The 17092-nt window shown below is 39.5% G+C and overlaps 1 protein-coding gene across 5 annotated transcripts in view; it reads left to right on the forward strand.

Annotated features, from left to right (window-relative positions):
* The window catches only part of LOC307215894 (heparan-alpha-glucosaminide N-acetyltransferase-like), a 180930-nt gene that overhangs the window by 88236 nt on the left and 75602 nt on the right, over nt 1–17092 (forward strand). For all 5 annotated transcript variants that reach the window (XM_079975683.1, XM_079975685.1, XM_079975681.1 and 2 more), the window contains one exon: nt 16498–16574. In XM_079975683.1, the coding sequence (XP_079831809.1) occupies nt 16498–16574 (77 nt within the window). The remainder of the gene's footprint in view (nt 1–16497; nt 16575–17092) is intronic.

A 17092-nucleotide genomic window follows, 5' to 3' on the forward strand; every position in this document is an offset into this window, starting at 1 on the left:
TGGTGCTATAGCCATATGAAGAAGCAGAATATTTTGGCCTGGTTCTGCCTGCCTGTTGTCTTCCAAAGGAAATGAGGGACAATGGGATGAGGCACCCACTGGATCAAATTACTTTCTGAACTGGTAGAGTTGTTTTATTAAAATGGGATCCTTAGAGTTTGCATAGCGAGAAGTTTTGATTTTCCTAAAAGGATCAAGTGCTCACTTTAGAGGAGCGGTTGTAATTTTGCAGGAGTTAAATATCTGACCCATAAATTGTTAGCACTGGGTCGCAGTTAGTGAACTCCCTTTCAAGAGTTAATTTTATTTCACAGCTCTGGGGAAAAGTACATTTATCTCAGGTTGGTTGGCCTGCTCTGTATCACTGCTTTGTTGCATTTTGCCCTTTGAGGTGAGAACCAAAGTACTTTTGGAATGCTGTGCTGTAATTTTGAATCATATCCCCCCTTGGAATAATTGCAGCATTTATAGCTAAAACCCAAGAGATGTGCTGTTGAAAAGGAAATGAACATTTTTCTGTAGAAGAAACTGCTTAAAAGAAATCAGTAGACTATTTGCTCACATCCATACCTTGTTGCCTTTGTTCCTCCTCATTATCAAACTTTACACTGTCAGTCCTTGGGGCCACACTTATGCATCATGCTAATGGATAGTGCTGCATAAAATCATGAATACCAGTAGTCCAAAATAGTATTTCTGCAGCTCATTCTTCCCATTATTGCAGAAGGATTAACTGATATTACTTCATTTATTTATTCACTTTCTATGCCACCCTTCACTCGAAGATCACAGGGCAGTTTACAATACAGGTAATGACCGATTTACGTGCATTAGTTTTGTGCGCGACTGCACACGCATGCATAGTAGTGATCTGGAAGTGGCCAGAAAAGAGGGCAGATTGGGAGTGGGAGCATGGCAGGGGCATAATTTAACCGCTGTGCAAATCAGGGATTGCCTGTATTAAAAACATAAAAATACGTAACATAGAATCAAACAAAAATAATAACCTACATACACACTGTATTTTATTGTATTTATTTATTTAAAGTCATTTGGTGCCAGTCTAAAAGACTCAGTTTACCTTAGTGCTATGTCTGTATTGGTATTAGGTTTGTGCTTGTGTTGGGTGCTACTGAGCCTGATCTGAAAACAGTATTGAGGGATGCTCTAGGAATAGCTTCTTCCTTAGCCTCCTTACTGCGCTACAACAGTAGCCTGCTATGAATTACCATTTCCTCTCCCTCCACGTACAGAAGTGAATGAATGTCCTGTTTTGTTCCCTGGTTCCCATGATTCTAATTAATATAAATACTTCCTCTTTCTTGCAGCAGCAGCAGCAGCAGCAGCAATCAGGCATCACTTTTTGCAACTTGTTTCTATCCATTTTCTTTATCAGTGGTCCTTGTTCCTTCCATCCCATCTGCTTTTCCTTGACCATCTGTCAAGACTGAACACATGATCCTGCCTTGCACTGGGTCAGAATGTTGGCCTACCTAGCTCTCCAAGGGGAGCTCTCCAAGGTCTCAAGCATAGGTCTTTCCAGGCCTGCTATCCAAAGTTCTTTTACCGGAGGTGATGGGGATTGAAACTAAAACCTTATGCATGCGAAGAATATGCTCTGTTACAGAGCTGCAGACCTTTCCCAAGATTCTCTCTTGACACCGTTTTAAAGTGAATCCATATGCCATTTTGGATAGGAATTAAGCTCGGTCTTATATGGATTGCACAAACTGCAGTTCTAAACCAAGCAAAACCGACGTCCATAATCAGTATCATACATGAATATAACAAGGGGAAAAGCTGTAATAAGCCAGGAAGAGAGGAGGGAGGAAGCCTAGAAGATTTCTATATCAAATTACTGTGAATTTTCATGCCAGGATGTGAACTGAGTGCATTCAGAGTGGAGGGGATGTTCAGCTGACCTTTTCAGCTGTTTTGAAATGGACTTCGCCAGTGACAGGGAAGTACTGGAAAAATTAGCTGTGGCAAAGAGGCACACTTTGCCTGTGGGTAGGGTTAATAGGCCAGCAAAGCCAGCCTACTGCCTGTCAGAGTGGATTACAAATCAAACTGTGGCTCATGGATTCTATTTACTTCTTTTAAACCATCATTTATAACATGCATTTTCTTTGCAGTACAGCTCAAGAGTGTGATGGTGCTGTTGGCTTGGCTGTGGTATTTTTTGACATGGGTTTGGTTGTTGCAAGCTAGAGAAAGTTTGAAAAAGTTTTGGTAGGGTCAGGAGAAAAGAGACAATCAGAGGAAAGCAAACAAGATCAACTGTAGTAGACCTGTGACCGGGGCTAGTTTGTCAAATATTAACACAGTGCATGCACCCAAACTGTGATATGCACACACACTTTAAGTTGTTGATCTAATCTGGGAGTAAAGCACCAAAGACTCAAGACCATAACTGAGTATAACCTACTCCTTCCTAAATCAGAATCTGAGACTTTTAGAAATCTCTTCTCCCCTGGAAATCTGTTGCTGTTCAGATTTGTGATGGCTAAGACAGGCCAGCAAAATGTGGAATTCACCAAGCTAAATGTAACTCACTATTCACATATAATGTCCCACCAGGAGATGCACGAATCTGTCTGTGACTGAAAAAAAATTGCTTTTGTTGTGTGCCTAAACACTGATGCAAAGGTGATGGTGGGGTGCATATGTAAACATGCCACCAACCTGGCAATATTCAGGTTGCTCTATCTGCACTTCCACCTTTTCATTCCAAGCCTCCAGTTTAAAGGCTTTGGCCCTGTATGCCTGAAGGAGCATCTCCACCCCCATCATTCAGCCCGGACACTGAGGTCCAGCTCCGAGGGCCTTCTGGCAGTCCCTCATTGCAAGAAGTGAGGTTACAGGGAACCAGGCAGTGGGCCTTCACGCCTGCCCTGTGGAATGCCCTCCTGTCAGATGTCAAGGAAAGAAAAAACTATCTGAGGAGGTTTTTAATCTTTGATCTTTTACTGAGGTTTTATAATTTGTTGGAAGCCACCCAGAGTGGGTGGAGCAATTCAGTCAGATGGGTGGCACATAACTAACTAACGAATGAACGAACGAACGTCTCTAGTTATCTCCCTCCGCAACAGCTTCAGTCTTGAACTCCGTCTTCCTTTAATATGCTTTCCCCCTGGTGGAGTACACCATCGAACATGCTTCTGCTCCTGAATGCTCCTGTATTCTGCTTGCAGGATTCCCAAAGGCATCCATTTAACCAATTTTTAAGAACAGAGTGCTGGACTAGATGGCGCATTGGCCTGATCCAACAGGTACTTCTTAGATATGTAATATGTAGGGGGCTGCTCTAACCACTTACCCTTTTCAGTTTACCAAGGTTAGCTTCAGGTAGAGGTGTGCCTGGGCAACTCAATTTTCCTTTTGTAAAGTTCTGGTCCTGGTAGATGAAAAAAGCTATAAAGAATTTTTTTTTTTTTTTGAGGCAGGCATGTATTAGATTAGTCAGAGGACTGGGTTTGATGGTTGTGTGTGTGCTTCCAGTGTAACATCTGAAGGAAGAACTCATACATCTCTGACAAAAGATGCTCACCTCTTCTCACCCCAAGATAATGGAACATGTAAACATCAGTGGGTGCATCTCTCCCTGTGAATTTGCCCTATTTTTGGGGGGGAAATGAAACAAAATCCCTGCATGTCAAAAATACTACCACATGACAGGGAGAGAGAGGTTTACTGTAGCATTTTCCTCAATTTGCCAATTTACTTCATCATGGAGCTTTTTATGTGGGGGAGCAAAATATGAACTCCCCTGCTTTCTGCATCTTTAAGTCGTACAGTCTAGGATTCTGCTATCACAGTCTACCACCTCATTCTGAATAATGTATAGATTTGGATCTAAATGTTGATTGGGTTAAGTGTCTCCATAAAAGCCATTTTGTGTTGTCATAGCACAATTGAGAGCATTTGCCCAAACACTAACATAAATGGTCTGGTGTTATAACTGGCACCTTATTGTGGTTAAACTTTAGTTCTTGAGAGCGGTTAAATATTTGGAGTGATATAACTAGGCTTATTAATTTAATGATGCCCCTGTGGTACGCCTTGTACAATCATCATTTATAGCAATCAGGAAATGGGTCACTGTGCAATTAGTGACATATATACAGAGACGAGCAATTCTATAAATGAAGCAGAAGTAGTAATTTCCTATCCTGAAAGGCTAGGCCTTTTGTTCGACAATTTTCTGTGCAACTGCTTTGCAGCTTATTGATATAGGAATCACTCATTGTTAATGAGAGGAAAACATGTAATTTATATTGAATCCCTGAAGAATATAATCATTAATATCTCCCATTTCTATATTATAGCTTTAATAGCAGAGCTAAGGCTGCTGCCCGATTATACTTTTGCAGATCACTCATGTTTCGGAAGCTTGCTCTAAAATAAATACAAAGTGTATTTTGAGCACTCGTGGGCATGACAGGCTAGATATAGACACAAGTGGGAGTCCACAGGATCTGGATGGATGTCTGAGGGTGGCACACTCAGGAAGGAGCTGCAGGACCCTGGACAGCTCCAAACAGATAATTTGCTTGGTCTAGAGCTCAACTGAGGCCTTTTATTTCTATCAGTCCAAGCTATCCCACAGAAACTTCATCCTTTTCCTGGAGAATCTTGAAGGCGTAATCCTCTGGCACATCTCAGCCAGTCCTGACCAGGCTGGGTTCCTCCTCCTCTGTGTCAGAGTCATGACAGCTGCTCAGGGTCAAGAGCATATATATTCAATGGACCCAAGTTGTGCATCTGCACAAGCAATCAACCCAGTCAGTTTCCCCCCAATATTTGTGTTTGAGGGAAGAAAGAGGGTTTTGGAGGTCATACAAAAGCAGCCACAAACACTGTATTACATATACAGGCCATTTTATGGGCAACTGGGCATTTGGGATGTGTTCATTAGCTGAAGGGTGTGTGAATCCTGAAAGGTGCCCTGTAGCGTGGGATGGAGTTGCTGTTGTCTGGTTTCATGTTATTTTTTTGCTGGTCATTTTGGCTTTTCCCTGGCAGGAGCAAGGAGCAGTTCTCCTGGCAAGCAACATTCTGTACTGTACTTTTGTGTCTGTCTGTACTAGTGTCTGCCGATCATTGTCAAAGGCTTCACTGCTGCAAGTGTAGCACAATATAGATGCCTAAGATTATGGTGCTGCTCCCCTAAAAGCTTCAGTTTTCTTTCCCTCAGTCCCTGTGATCTCTCAGGTTATCCCTTTGAATATTCCTTCTATGCACCAAGTCTTTCCAGTGCACAGATTCTTAAAAGTCATGTCCACACTGCTTATTACTGGAGATAAGCCCTTATTATGGTCCAGTTGATCTTGGTACAAAAACTATACATTATAAAATGTCATTTAAGGGGGAAACCCCCCCCCCCAAATTCTATTTAAGATAACCAAATTCTATTTATAGTTGGTTATCATTTGGTATTCCTATCACATGCCTTCCAAGCAATCGCTGTTCCTAGGTCTTACGTAATTGTGCTCTAGAAACACTGTGTGCCAATCAAAAGGTTAATAATTCTGCAAGGAGAGAGCAAGGACCAATCAAGGAAAGGCTCCAGACGTAGACTATTTTAAGTAATTGTGCTGCAACAGAGATGTAATGAGATGGTGATTATAGAGCTGATCATTTGTAATGGTCTGAAGCTGAAGATTTGGCTGGTTGTTTCAGATCAATATGTGAACTCCAGCCTTCCTCATCACTGCAGTTTCTAGCTGTGTGTGAGAACCTCTCCTCTCCAACCATTCTCTCTGCCAGTTTTCCTCCCCCTATCAGAGTCCACCCTCTGGCATTTTCTCCTTTCTGGCATTCATCTGTGCCACCTTTTCTTCCAATCCTCCTTTTCTAGGCTCCATTGCATTCTTCAGACCTCCCTTTTCATGGACTTCTTCCTTCTCTTTTCCTAGTGTAACAAAAGTTTCTTGGCCTATGTTTTACTTGATAAGAAGTCAATGAGATATAACTTTGTATTTCAAAGAGTTAATTATTAAAAATGCTTTTAAGACTTACTCATTGGAGTTAAACACAAATCGAAAGCTCCCAGTCTATTCGGATGAATAGATCAGGCACTTTTGGTTTGTGTTTTTGGTTTTGTGAGTTTGATGGTTGAATGAGAGTGGATAATTTATTATGTAATTTATTATTTCTTAATCACAACATGATCAGCGGATATGGCTGCAACTTAGATTGTGATGAAGCCTATTTGCAACAAAAGACACCTATGTGAATGAGTTAAAGGACAGTATGAAATAAGGAAAGGTTATTATTTTGAAGGGATCACGCTCCAGCTGAATTTATTTCATCTTCAATGACAGCCAGTATTTCAGCATGGAATTTCTATATACAGTCAAAAGTGTCTGGCCTGGTGTTAATTGTTCTGTCTGAATTAATATGGCCAAGTTATTTATTGGAACAGAGCAATCAGACCCAGCTGCTGACTGTAGCATGGGGGGCCCATTTCAATTAACAGGCCTATCTTCCCAAAGGAGCAATTGCATGAAATGAGCAGCAGGCATACAATGAAAACAGAGGGGGTGGGTGACTGCCGTTTGGAGAACAAAGATAGTGTTTTGTGCAGGATAGAAGATAATCAAATACATCCTTTGCTGCACCAGCTTACCTTTTGTCAAACTGGGGATAAATTTCAATTTGAAAACCAAGTACATTTACTAGCTTCATGGAAAATCTGAAATGCTGATGGGACAAAAGTCATCTTCTTTGTCTGAGGTCTGAAACAACTGGCTGGACAACTAACTAAATTGTGAGCATGCTCAAAAGTTATGCTCAAAAATGAATATATATTTTTTGCATAACTTTTGCTGCCTTATGCCCTGTGTTTTCTTCTTTAAGGGTCTACCCCTGGCCTTTACTCTGCTGTTTTGTAAATCTGTGTGTATTATATATGCCAGGTTTTGCTGGTGTGGTCACATTGGCATATGCCACTATACTAGTGCTATACTGGGAGGTATGCCTGGCTGACATATTTAGCACCTGAGGTTGTGCCATTGGACTGATTTAACAGTGCTTGTATAAGATGAAGTTCAATTTTAGAACACCCCATTTGTCTTGGGGAAATGTCTACAGTCCATTAGAAGTGCTCTTGATTCAAAGAAGTAGGCATTATTCACTCCACTATGCCTTTTGTTGTTACTTTGACTCATTGATGATATAAAATTCCCCAGGGAGCTATTAATCCTTCTGCTACTGAAATGTTAGTAAATTTTGGTACATAGGGCATCACCTTCCTGCCTTTTATAGCACTGATAGTTTGTTGTGTCTCATCTCATAGCAGCATATTGCTTTTCTCATTAGGAGCTTCGATGTGGCCAATTTCATTGGCTTTTTCATTTGTGCTTCTTTAAAATCATGTTCTCTGGTGAATTATGAGCCAGTAAAACACTGGCTCTTTGATCAGAGCACATGTGTCTGGGTGGTTGTTCAAGAATACTGCAATATTATACATTCCAAGCAATACAAGCACACTAGGTGTCAAGATGTAATTCAAGTTGTGCCTAATCAAAAGCACTGTACAACTTCATCTCTTGTCAGTTTTGTTTTTATTGGGTTAAATAAATGGGGATTAAAATACTCAACACAGTACAGTCAAACAGGAATAACTAAGCAAAATGGAAGACAGAATGCATTATGAACTTTTTAATGGTTTCAAATATGATGGCCCTGTCTTTCTTAATAGATAGCATTATTTGTTAAGTACTCAAAGAGCTTCACAAACACGATCCCTACAACTACGATGTAATTAAAACTGGTACAATTATCACTACATTAGGGGTTATTTTGTGTTTGCAGGTGTGAGAGAGAGACAGACAGAGAGAGACAGAGACAGAGAGAATGGCTTGCCTAAAGCCATTTAAACTACAAACATACTTGCTTTATTGGGGGTATTTCTTATTGAATTAAATGGGACTTACTTCTGAGTACCCATTTATTTATTTTATACAGTAGAAACTGTTCTATATTCTGAGAACCAACAAGAATTTAAAACTGCAGAAATAAAATAGACTGATTTGGATGGGCTTGGGAGCAAATAACAGTCTTCAACCAAAAAAACACCCATGTTGGGCTTGCAGAGAAATGGTGCCACAGTGCTTTCCCAGAGGAACATATGGCACCATCAACAAATCTTCATCCACAGAACTCAGCGACCAGGAAGGGGTGCAGGGGGAGAGATGACTTCTCAGATATTATCCATATCCATTTGATTGCATTGTTGGTGAGTTTGTTGCTGAGATTTGCCATTGTTGCCACTTGCCCAGGTGAAGAGAAACCTTTGCTCTCTTTGGACACTAATATATTGTGTTTCGCATGCCTGATGTTTGGTAGTAGTAAACTTCCAGTAAAGGTTTGAGGGACACTGTTCTCCTGTGGCTACCGTGAGCTTGGGGAGGCAGCAACAGCAACAATAGTCTGAGGAAGAGGACTGTTTTTCCTTACTGTTCCCTCAGTGCTTCCAGCAGTGTCCTGCAGCAAGCGGTTCAGAAGCCAGGAGCTGCTGATTCCATCTGCTCAATGAGACTTGCAAGCCTTTTGAAAGAGGGTAAATGGAACTGTAATGAAAATTTTAGAATTAAGAGGTTTAAAATGTTATGATAGTTTAGACAATGTCATGGAATTGAGACAACTTCTTAGGGGGAAGAGGAAACAGGGATGATCCAGGTCACCCTATGTGCATAGCTAATATACAGTTTAAAAATAATCTCTTCCATAAGTTTAAAAAGACATGAGCAGATTCGATCCATTATAAAACGAGGCAATTGTATATTGAGTTGAATGTCGATAGAATCTAAAATTCAAGTGATTCAGTCAAGCAAATAATCAGGATCAGAAGTAGCATTATATTTAACAGATAAACACACTACTTTTGTGAACAGATTGTATGGTATTCCTCTAATTATATCCCTTTTTAAATTTCAGATATCCAAATGGCTTGCAAATACTGTTGATGTTTTGCTCTGAGACTCAGAAAAGCTTTGTAGTTCCTCTTAATTCCCCACCCCCTTGCTTGTAATATGTACTGTAACTTATGAAATGGACATACTTTGACACTTTCACTTACATTAAATATTCCAGTGATTATCATTTGCAGTTAGCTGAGGCATGAATGCTTTTCTTTAGCGGATGTTTTCTTTATATTTTAATCCAACCCTCTTCTCAGTTTGTCATGTTGTAAAATATCATCAACACAGTAATAGCCCTACACTCAGAGCCATCCCATGATATCTCTATCCCTGATACAGATAAAATGTGTGACTTCCTACTCTTCTGTGAAAGGAATCGGGAATGATAATCAACTTTGATTTCCTGCCCTTGGTCCCTCTTCTGTCTTCTTCCAGTCAGATGGGCTGGAGGCGGAACAGGAGTCAATCCATGATGGTTATCTGAGGTACAGCAATCACTGACTGCACCACATTGGGTACCTCTGGTGTCAGAAGTTATGCTGATTGAGCAAAGGAGGCGAGGACAGCAAGCATTATCGTTTTCTGCCTTCAACTTGCTAATTGGTGAAAATGAAATCCAACTGATCCTTTCTGAAAATGATGTGAAATATTTGTCATTTGGAAGCATAAGCTCTTGCATACTTTCACAGAAAACACATCAGTAGTTCTGAAACAGTTTTAAGCTGAGATTACAAGTTGAAACTGGGACTTGGTAGCAATTAAAATCCTCTTTGTCAGAGGCTACCTTGAAAATGTATTAATTGGCACATGGCATTAACTGATACCTTGACATTAGAATAAAGTGAATAATTAGGAGACAACTGAATTGCTTATGACCTTATTGTGAAATTACCCAATTGTTTTCTCATTGGAGAACTCTTAGTTCACTGTGCATTGAACTATATCAGTATTAAAATTTAATCTTTCCCTTTTCTATCAGAAGTGACCTGCAACAATTAAGCTACTGTGTGCATCTCTGAGGAGGGGACTGATTTAAATATTGTAAATTTGACCATCTCTGTTTACTTTCTCTGCTGCTTGCTACCAGAATGGAAAGGAAGGTGGCAAAAAACCAGCAAGAATTTGGTATAATACCATTATTTGGGATGTACCGCTTTTCGAAATTGACTTAACCTCTGCCTCTGTTGCTAGGACAACTAATGGATATAATTGGAAAAATCTATGTTAAAGAGACACAGGGTGTGAATGAGTAGAGGAGCTGAAGAATTTCTGAAGTGTTATGGTATAATGATGAAATTAATGGACTGAAATGCTATATGACCAAATTGTATTCCCTCATCACTTCATATTTTAACTCCCAAACCTGCATTCCCCCCTCAAATTGTTGCTCCTGTATCTCAAGCTTATAAATACTCCTTGAAAAGTTCCTATAAAAACACAGGTTCATTTAACACACCAATGCAATGCTTAATAACCTGCTATATAATCTGAAAATTGCAACACATTCTCCTGGGATTAAAAATAATGCCTCTAATGGCATTTTCACATGGATTCATATTGACCCACAAAAGAGTTAAGAATTAGATCATACCATATAACTCTATCGAATTTTTAGACAGGGTCCATGGCAATCATGCCTTCTTTGACTCTCTGTTCATTATGTTTCAAGATATTTAACTGACCTGAAATCAATGAAGCTGTGTTGGATTTCTTGAAAAGATATAACGGTAAAAAGAGAAAGAAGATCTCAAAAAAAGGTTTTTGGTCTGCAGTCCCAGTCATGCCAAAATCTGAAATGTTGACTACTCTTAAATAACGCTTAAGGAAAAGTGTTTCTTCCTACCCATTATCACCCCAACATTAATCTAGCTGTTTGTCACTTGATAGCAGTACCAGGACATGTTTGTGGGTTTTATTTGGGGATCCTAGGATTACTGACCAAACACTTGTTTATTTGTGGAGAAATATTTGTACCTGAGTCCAGTGTGACTTGTGAACAGATCTATTAATGATGACTAGGGCTATCTTTTTGATGGAAGGCTTATTTTGCAATGCTTATTTATGAGTGCTGGTGCTGGCCAGTAGATTTGAAGTTTTGCTGCAGACTTTCCCCTCACTATATTTTGCTGCTTCCTTCAGGATTCAGATAAGGAAAATAGCAGTGTCTCTTCTTTCTGTTACCTAGCCTGAGAAATACTTGTATCCGAATGGTTAATAAATCACTTCTTGTACCTGAGCATTAGCGTGGAAAGATAAGTGGTACAAATATTCTTATGTTTTCTGGGCTAGCAAAGACACGCTCCCTAGAAATACAGCTGATAGCGGTGGATCATATGAGATAGCAGGCTAGCACAAAAATAGTCCTTTATAATAAGAATAATAAAAAGCATGTAATGGCTTAGAAAATGAGACAAAAGTGCTAATTTGTTTGCAGAGCAAGCTGAAGCAAAATCCACAAGAGAGAGAGAGAGGAAACAATGTGAAAAATTAGAATGTAGGAAAAGTAATATTACAAAGTGTGTCAAAGCACCCACAGATACGGTCAGTACAAATGAATAAAAGAGGAAATGAATGGTTTTCTATGTTTGCCATTGGTAGGCAATATGTTTGGTGTGTTGGGTTGTTGCTAGTATGGTTTCTTGCTTTAAACCATGTAAGAATCATATCATAAAGCCATTAAAAATATATATGGTGGCATTGCTCTTGGAGCACAGTGTACAGTTCTGGTTGCTGCCCCTCAAAAAGGGTATTAGAGAGCTGAAAATAGTTAAGAAAATGCTTAAGAAATACTTAAGAAAATGATCATGGGGCTGGAACAACTCCCTTATAAGGAAAGGCTACATTTTAGTTTAGGGGGAAATGAACGAGAGGGAGATGATGATGATGATGATGATGATGATACTGGCTGGGTTTCCCCAGCCATTCTGGGCAGCTTCCAACAAAATATTAAAATACAATAATTCATCAAATATTAAAAGCTTCCCTAAACAGAGATGTATAAAATAAAGCACAATGTAGAGACAGTAGTTGGGGAGAGATTTTTTTCTCCATCTCTCATAATGCCAGCACTTGGGGTCATCCACTGAAGCTGAATGGTGTTGGATTCAGGACAGACAGAAGTTCTTTTTCACCCACTGGACAGTGATGGCTGCTAATGTGGACCGATTTAGAGGGGAGTCAGACAGCTTCATGGCAGATCAGGCTGCCAATGGTTGCTAGTCATGATGGCTATGTAATGCTTCTATTATCAGAGGCTTCTGAATACCAATTGCTGCAGATCATGAGCTAGAAAGGAATACTGCATACATGTCCAGTTTGAAGGATTTGACTAGGTGCATCTTTGATGCAGCTGGGCTCTTCTTAATGGTTGTGCGCTTTGCTATTGGAGTAAATGGACAGTAGCCACGTACCAGGCCACTGTGGTTAAATGAGATGAGTAGTAGCAGGCCCATGGCCTGTCAAAAGGCTAAAAACAATAGCTTTTTTATGAGGAAGTGGGTTAGGTAGGATATACAGTGGTACCTCAGGTTACATACGCTTCAGGTTACAGACTCCGCTAACCCAGAAATAGTACCTCGGGTTAAGAACTTTGCTTCAGGATGAGAACAGAAATCATGCTTTAGTGGTGCGGCGGCAGCGGGAGGCCCCATTAGCTAAAGTGGTGCTTCAGGTTAAGAACAGACCTCCAGAATGAATTAAGTTCTTAACCCGAGGTACCACTGTAACAGAGGAAAGAGGACAAATGTAGGAGGCAAGCAGATGAATGGGTAACAATGGTTCTTAACTGGCCCCACACCCGTAAACTACTGTAAGTGATGATGGACCACTTAATAAATTAATTTTCTTCACTGCCAGCACCATTATCAAAACCAGGGCTATGTTATGAGTATCTTGGTCCCTAGGCTACTAAGGCAGGTTCCTTTAACTGATTCATTTTTAGGGAATAGATAGTAGATTGCAGAAGCACTGTGTTATTCTGTTGCATAACCCCAGCCCTGGTCAAAACAGACTTGATCTTCATTGTCAGAAGAAATAAACCAGGTGCAAATCCCAACTGTTCTGTGGACCACAGTTTGAGGAATATTGTACCCGAGAATCTGCGGAAGTGAAATATACCACTTACAATGGTAAGTGTCTAAAGACAGGGACCTGTCTTTAGTTTACCTTGCTCAGTAAAGCACCATATATACACTGAAGGTGCAATATAAATAATACTAAATGCTTCTGCAACAACTTGAATGAATGCTCATCTTAATTTCTTCTTGCTGGTATCCTTGACATTTTCAGTTTTCAAAAAAAGATGCACCAAATTTAATTTATATTAATCTGTCCAATGAAGATTTCATGGGTAAGTTTAAACAAGCTTGAGTCAGTGGTGCATTCTGCTGTTTGCATCATGGCAGCTGCTGATGCTATTTCATGGAGCTAAAGCACACCTGTTGCTCCAGGACTTTTCTTCCTGGGTTAAATGACAGCCATCCCATACTGCCACAACTTACAAGCCACCCCCTACACAAAGGGTAGGTAAAATACCACAAAGACCCCAATACTGCCTGCAAAGCACCCAGAGAAAGGACCTATCATTAAGTAATTCAGACTCAGAATAGTCTGGAAAATGAACATCATGTTACAAGAAGCAGCTGCTTACGAGAAGACCAAGTTTTGGCTTAATTCCAGTTCTCAATATTTGTTGCTTAAGGGTTTCAAGGTTAAATGGGACCAGAAAATCAGGAAAACAGTTCCTGAATTTTAATTGGATGGCTACTTCACTCCATAGTTGGCCTGCCATCCAAAAGGAAAAAAGAAATGGATAAAATGAACCTAGTAACAGATGTACACATGAGATCTATAAGATCTCTGTATAACTGAAAGATATATGTATTACCATATGACTTACTGTATATGTACGCATTACTGAATACAAAATGAATGTATTACTGAGAAATAAATATCTAATATAACTACAACTTTCCTTTATTTTGCCTCCCACTAGGTTTTAGTAAAGACTTTGAATAATATTTTAATAATAAGATTTATAGACTCATTGCAAATGGGACAGGACAAACTGTTATGAAGTGTTGGGCAAATTTAAACTTTACAAGAAGTCTTGCGGGGTTTCTTTCTTTTAATAATATGAAGCAGCAATGTTTTCACATGAAAGCTTACCAATGGGAAAACAGTTTTGTGTAGATGTCCAAATCCATTGCTAGATTTTAAGTGTTTCCTCTTCTCTTTAAGTACAGCTACATCTGTATTGAAAATTTAAGAGGATGGCTGAAGTTGATGATTTTAGCTGTTATTGTACTTCATTTTATTAAGGGAGGTTTTATTATTATAGTATACTTCTGATAGTGCAAGCTGCCCTGAGGGCTTTGTTGAGCAATGTGGCAGAGTTCTTTTTAACAACAAACACAAATATGCATAAAGGCATGTGTTGATGCAGATAATTTTTTAAAAAATTCATATATGATTAATAAACTGCCATATTGGGTCTCCTTTGTTAGGCAAAAATAAGAATAAAATTCCAAATGTATCTAACACTAAAAACTGATTTGCTGGATATTTCTGTAAAAACATGGTCTGGCATATTTTCAAATAACTAAAAAAGCAATTTAAGAGGCGCTCTGTTTTTCAAAATTTTGCATATTAGGCAGAAAAATAAGAGTATAGAAATGGATAGAATAGTCTAGCCTTCAGGAGTCAGCTGTGGTGGCTGCATGAGGCATCTCTCATAGCTTTTCTAGCAAGTGCAAGAATTAATTAATGCCATCTATCCTTCTGCTTCTGACCTCAGGTTGTCATATTCCGTTTTCCCACTCATTGATCTGTAATATAACCTTCCATTTCCTGCAAGAGCTGTTAAGTAAAAGAAAATGCATAATGGTTGTGCTCCTGAACCACCATAACACCTGCACAGTGCTGGGGGTGGCAGCACATGGGAAGACTAGAAAGAGCATCAGCAACTTGCACAGTTGAAATGATGCACAATTTCAACACAGTTGAAATGATGCACAAACCAAAATTTTCGGTTACAATTTCACATTGAGAAAAATGTGGAATATTTAATAACCAGCTGTTTGAATAGTATTTTTCCCATTGTTCAAAACCAACACCAAAAACAGGGTCCCTCTCTACCTTCTTCTTCTTCTTCTTCTTCTTCTTCTTCTTCTTCTTCTTCTTCTTCTTCTTCTTCATAAAATGCTCTCTCTATTAGCACCTAAGTGCATTGTCATCCCAAGGGCAAGCATGAAAAGTATTCATTAAACTGAAACTAATTAATCTCCTCTGTCTCCTTTAAAAAAAAAAATGATGCCAAAAGCAATATATTTTTGTATGGTTAGGCTAAAACAGCAGCTGCTGATGGCTCCCTACAAAACAAAATGAGCCAAATTATCAATTTCCGTAACTCTCCTTATCTAGGACCAGAGGAAGCTGCTGCTCATTATGACCTGAATGTTTTGTTTATACGAATATTTTGTTACAACAGCCCTTGGTTGCTGTATGATCTGTGTCTTTTTGAAGATTCAAGAACCTGAAGCTGGCCATGCAACCTAGTGCAGCACCTTCATGAGAGTAATAACGGACGTGCAATTTCACAAACTTGAATGAAGCATAGGTGTCTCTCTAGAAAGTCTGGAAGGCACAAGCAGACTCGGCCCCGGAAGTTGGTCAACAAGACCCAAACATATGGCTCCTAACCGCTACATGGTAGTTTTCTGGAAGCGGCAGCTACCGGCCTCATTATGTACCTCCACTGTGGATGGCCAAAGGGTGATACTACAATTCAGCAGGGATCTGGGGTCAATTGCATTCCACCTGGTCTGATAAAGCTACTGATTCTGCCCTGACATTTTAGTCTCAGCAACTTGTGGTTAAGGTGTGGACAGGAGTATTTTGAAGAGCTGCTCCAGGTATCCTGTTTGTTGAGTATTCTTCCTGATTCGCTTGGTTTAAATAGAATTTTAAGGTAGGCAAATGGTCCATTGCTTAGTTGCAGTTGTGTAGTGAGGTATACACATATTTCTAAGGCAATCTACATATGCAGTGGGTTTATATCCCAGCGAACCTCAGGCAACATACATGTAGTTCCCAGGCACTCACCCATCGAAGCACTGACCAGACCTACAGTACAGACCTGCTTACCTTCAGTAAGGTGGCAACCTCCTGTCAAATCTTTTCCAGGCTTTACCATTTCTGACTGCATTTTTAGGGTTGGACATATGAATGTGCTTCCAACAGAGATATGGGTAGGAGAAGCAATCCTTTCTGCACATAGAAAATTAGCATGCTAAGATTCCTTTGTCTTGCCATGGTAAAAATATATATAGATTACCTGTTGTTGTTTTCTTTTAATGCATGCTAAGAGTCTTTCTTTAATGTAATGTAAGCTTATGTTCAAATTATTTAACACAAACTTACCCATTCGCAGAGAAGAATGTTATCATTCTAAGCTGTTTAGTCAATCTGATTTTTAGTCTTATTTCTAACCTTTAGGTATGACAGTGTCACTGCCCAAAACCAGCAATTTTTTACCTGGTTTCCTAACCCATTAACCCTTTTCCCCTTTCAGATTTTCTCTCACCATCATGGTTTTTCTGAACTGTGGAGGCGGGGGCTACTGGTTCTTTGAGCATGCTGCGTGGAATGGTAGGGGACAACTTCCCATTGCATTTGCTGCATCCCTAAGCACTTTATACAAATCAGCAAACTCATTATTGATCTCCAAAAGAAACAGGAATTAATATGGCCTACCATATCCTCTGTAGGTAAAGAGTATTTAACAATGAACTCTGCTTAAACTTCATAAAAGCCTCTTCAGCAAATCAGCAGGAAAAAATATTGATCTTAAAATAAGCATGTGAATGCTAATTGTATTTTGCCTTTCCACTGGAGGACCATTACTTTATTTAGCTGGAGTTCATCCTTTAATTTTATTGTCTCAGTGCATTGTCTATGAGGCCATTTTCTTTAGGTTTAAGCAAGGTCTGTAACAGCTCCGTTTTGCTGACCCTTCCTTTTTTGCAAGGAGTATATTGACTTCTGAGAGCTAGAGAAGCTTTTAAGATCATGTTACAGTAGCCCCAATCTGAGTTACATATTGTGTAACAATGGTTTCCTGTTATTGGGCTCTCAGTTAAATGGATTAGCATGATGCCAAGTACAAT

The sequence above is a fragment of the Podarcis cretensis genome, assembly GCF_951804945.1.
Source record: "Podarcis cretensis genome assembly, chromosome: 5".
Classification (NCBI taxonomy): domain Eukaryota; kingdom Metazoa; phylum Chordata; class Lepidosauria; order Squamata; family Lacertidae; genus Podarcis; species Podarcis cretensis.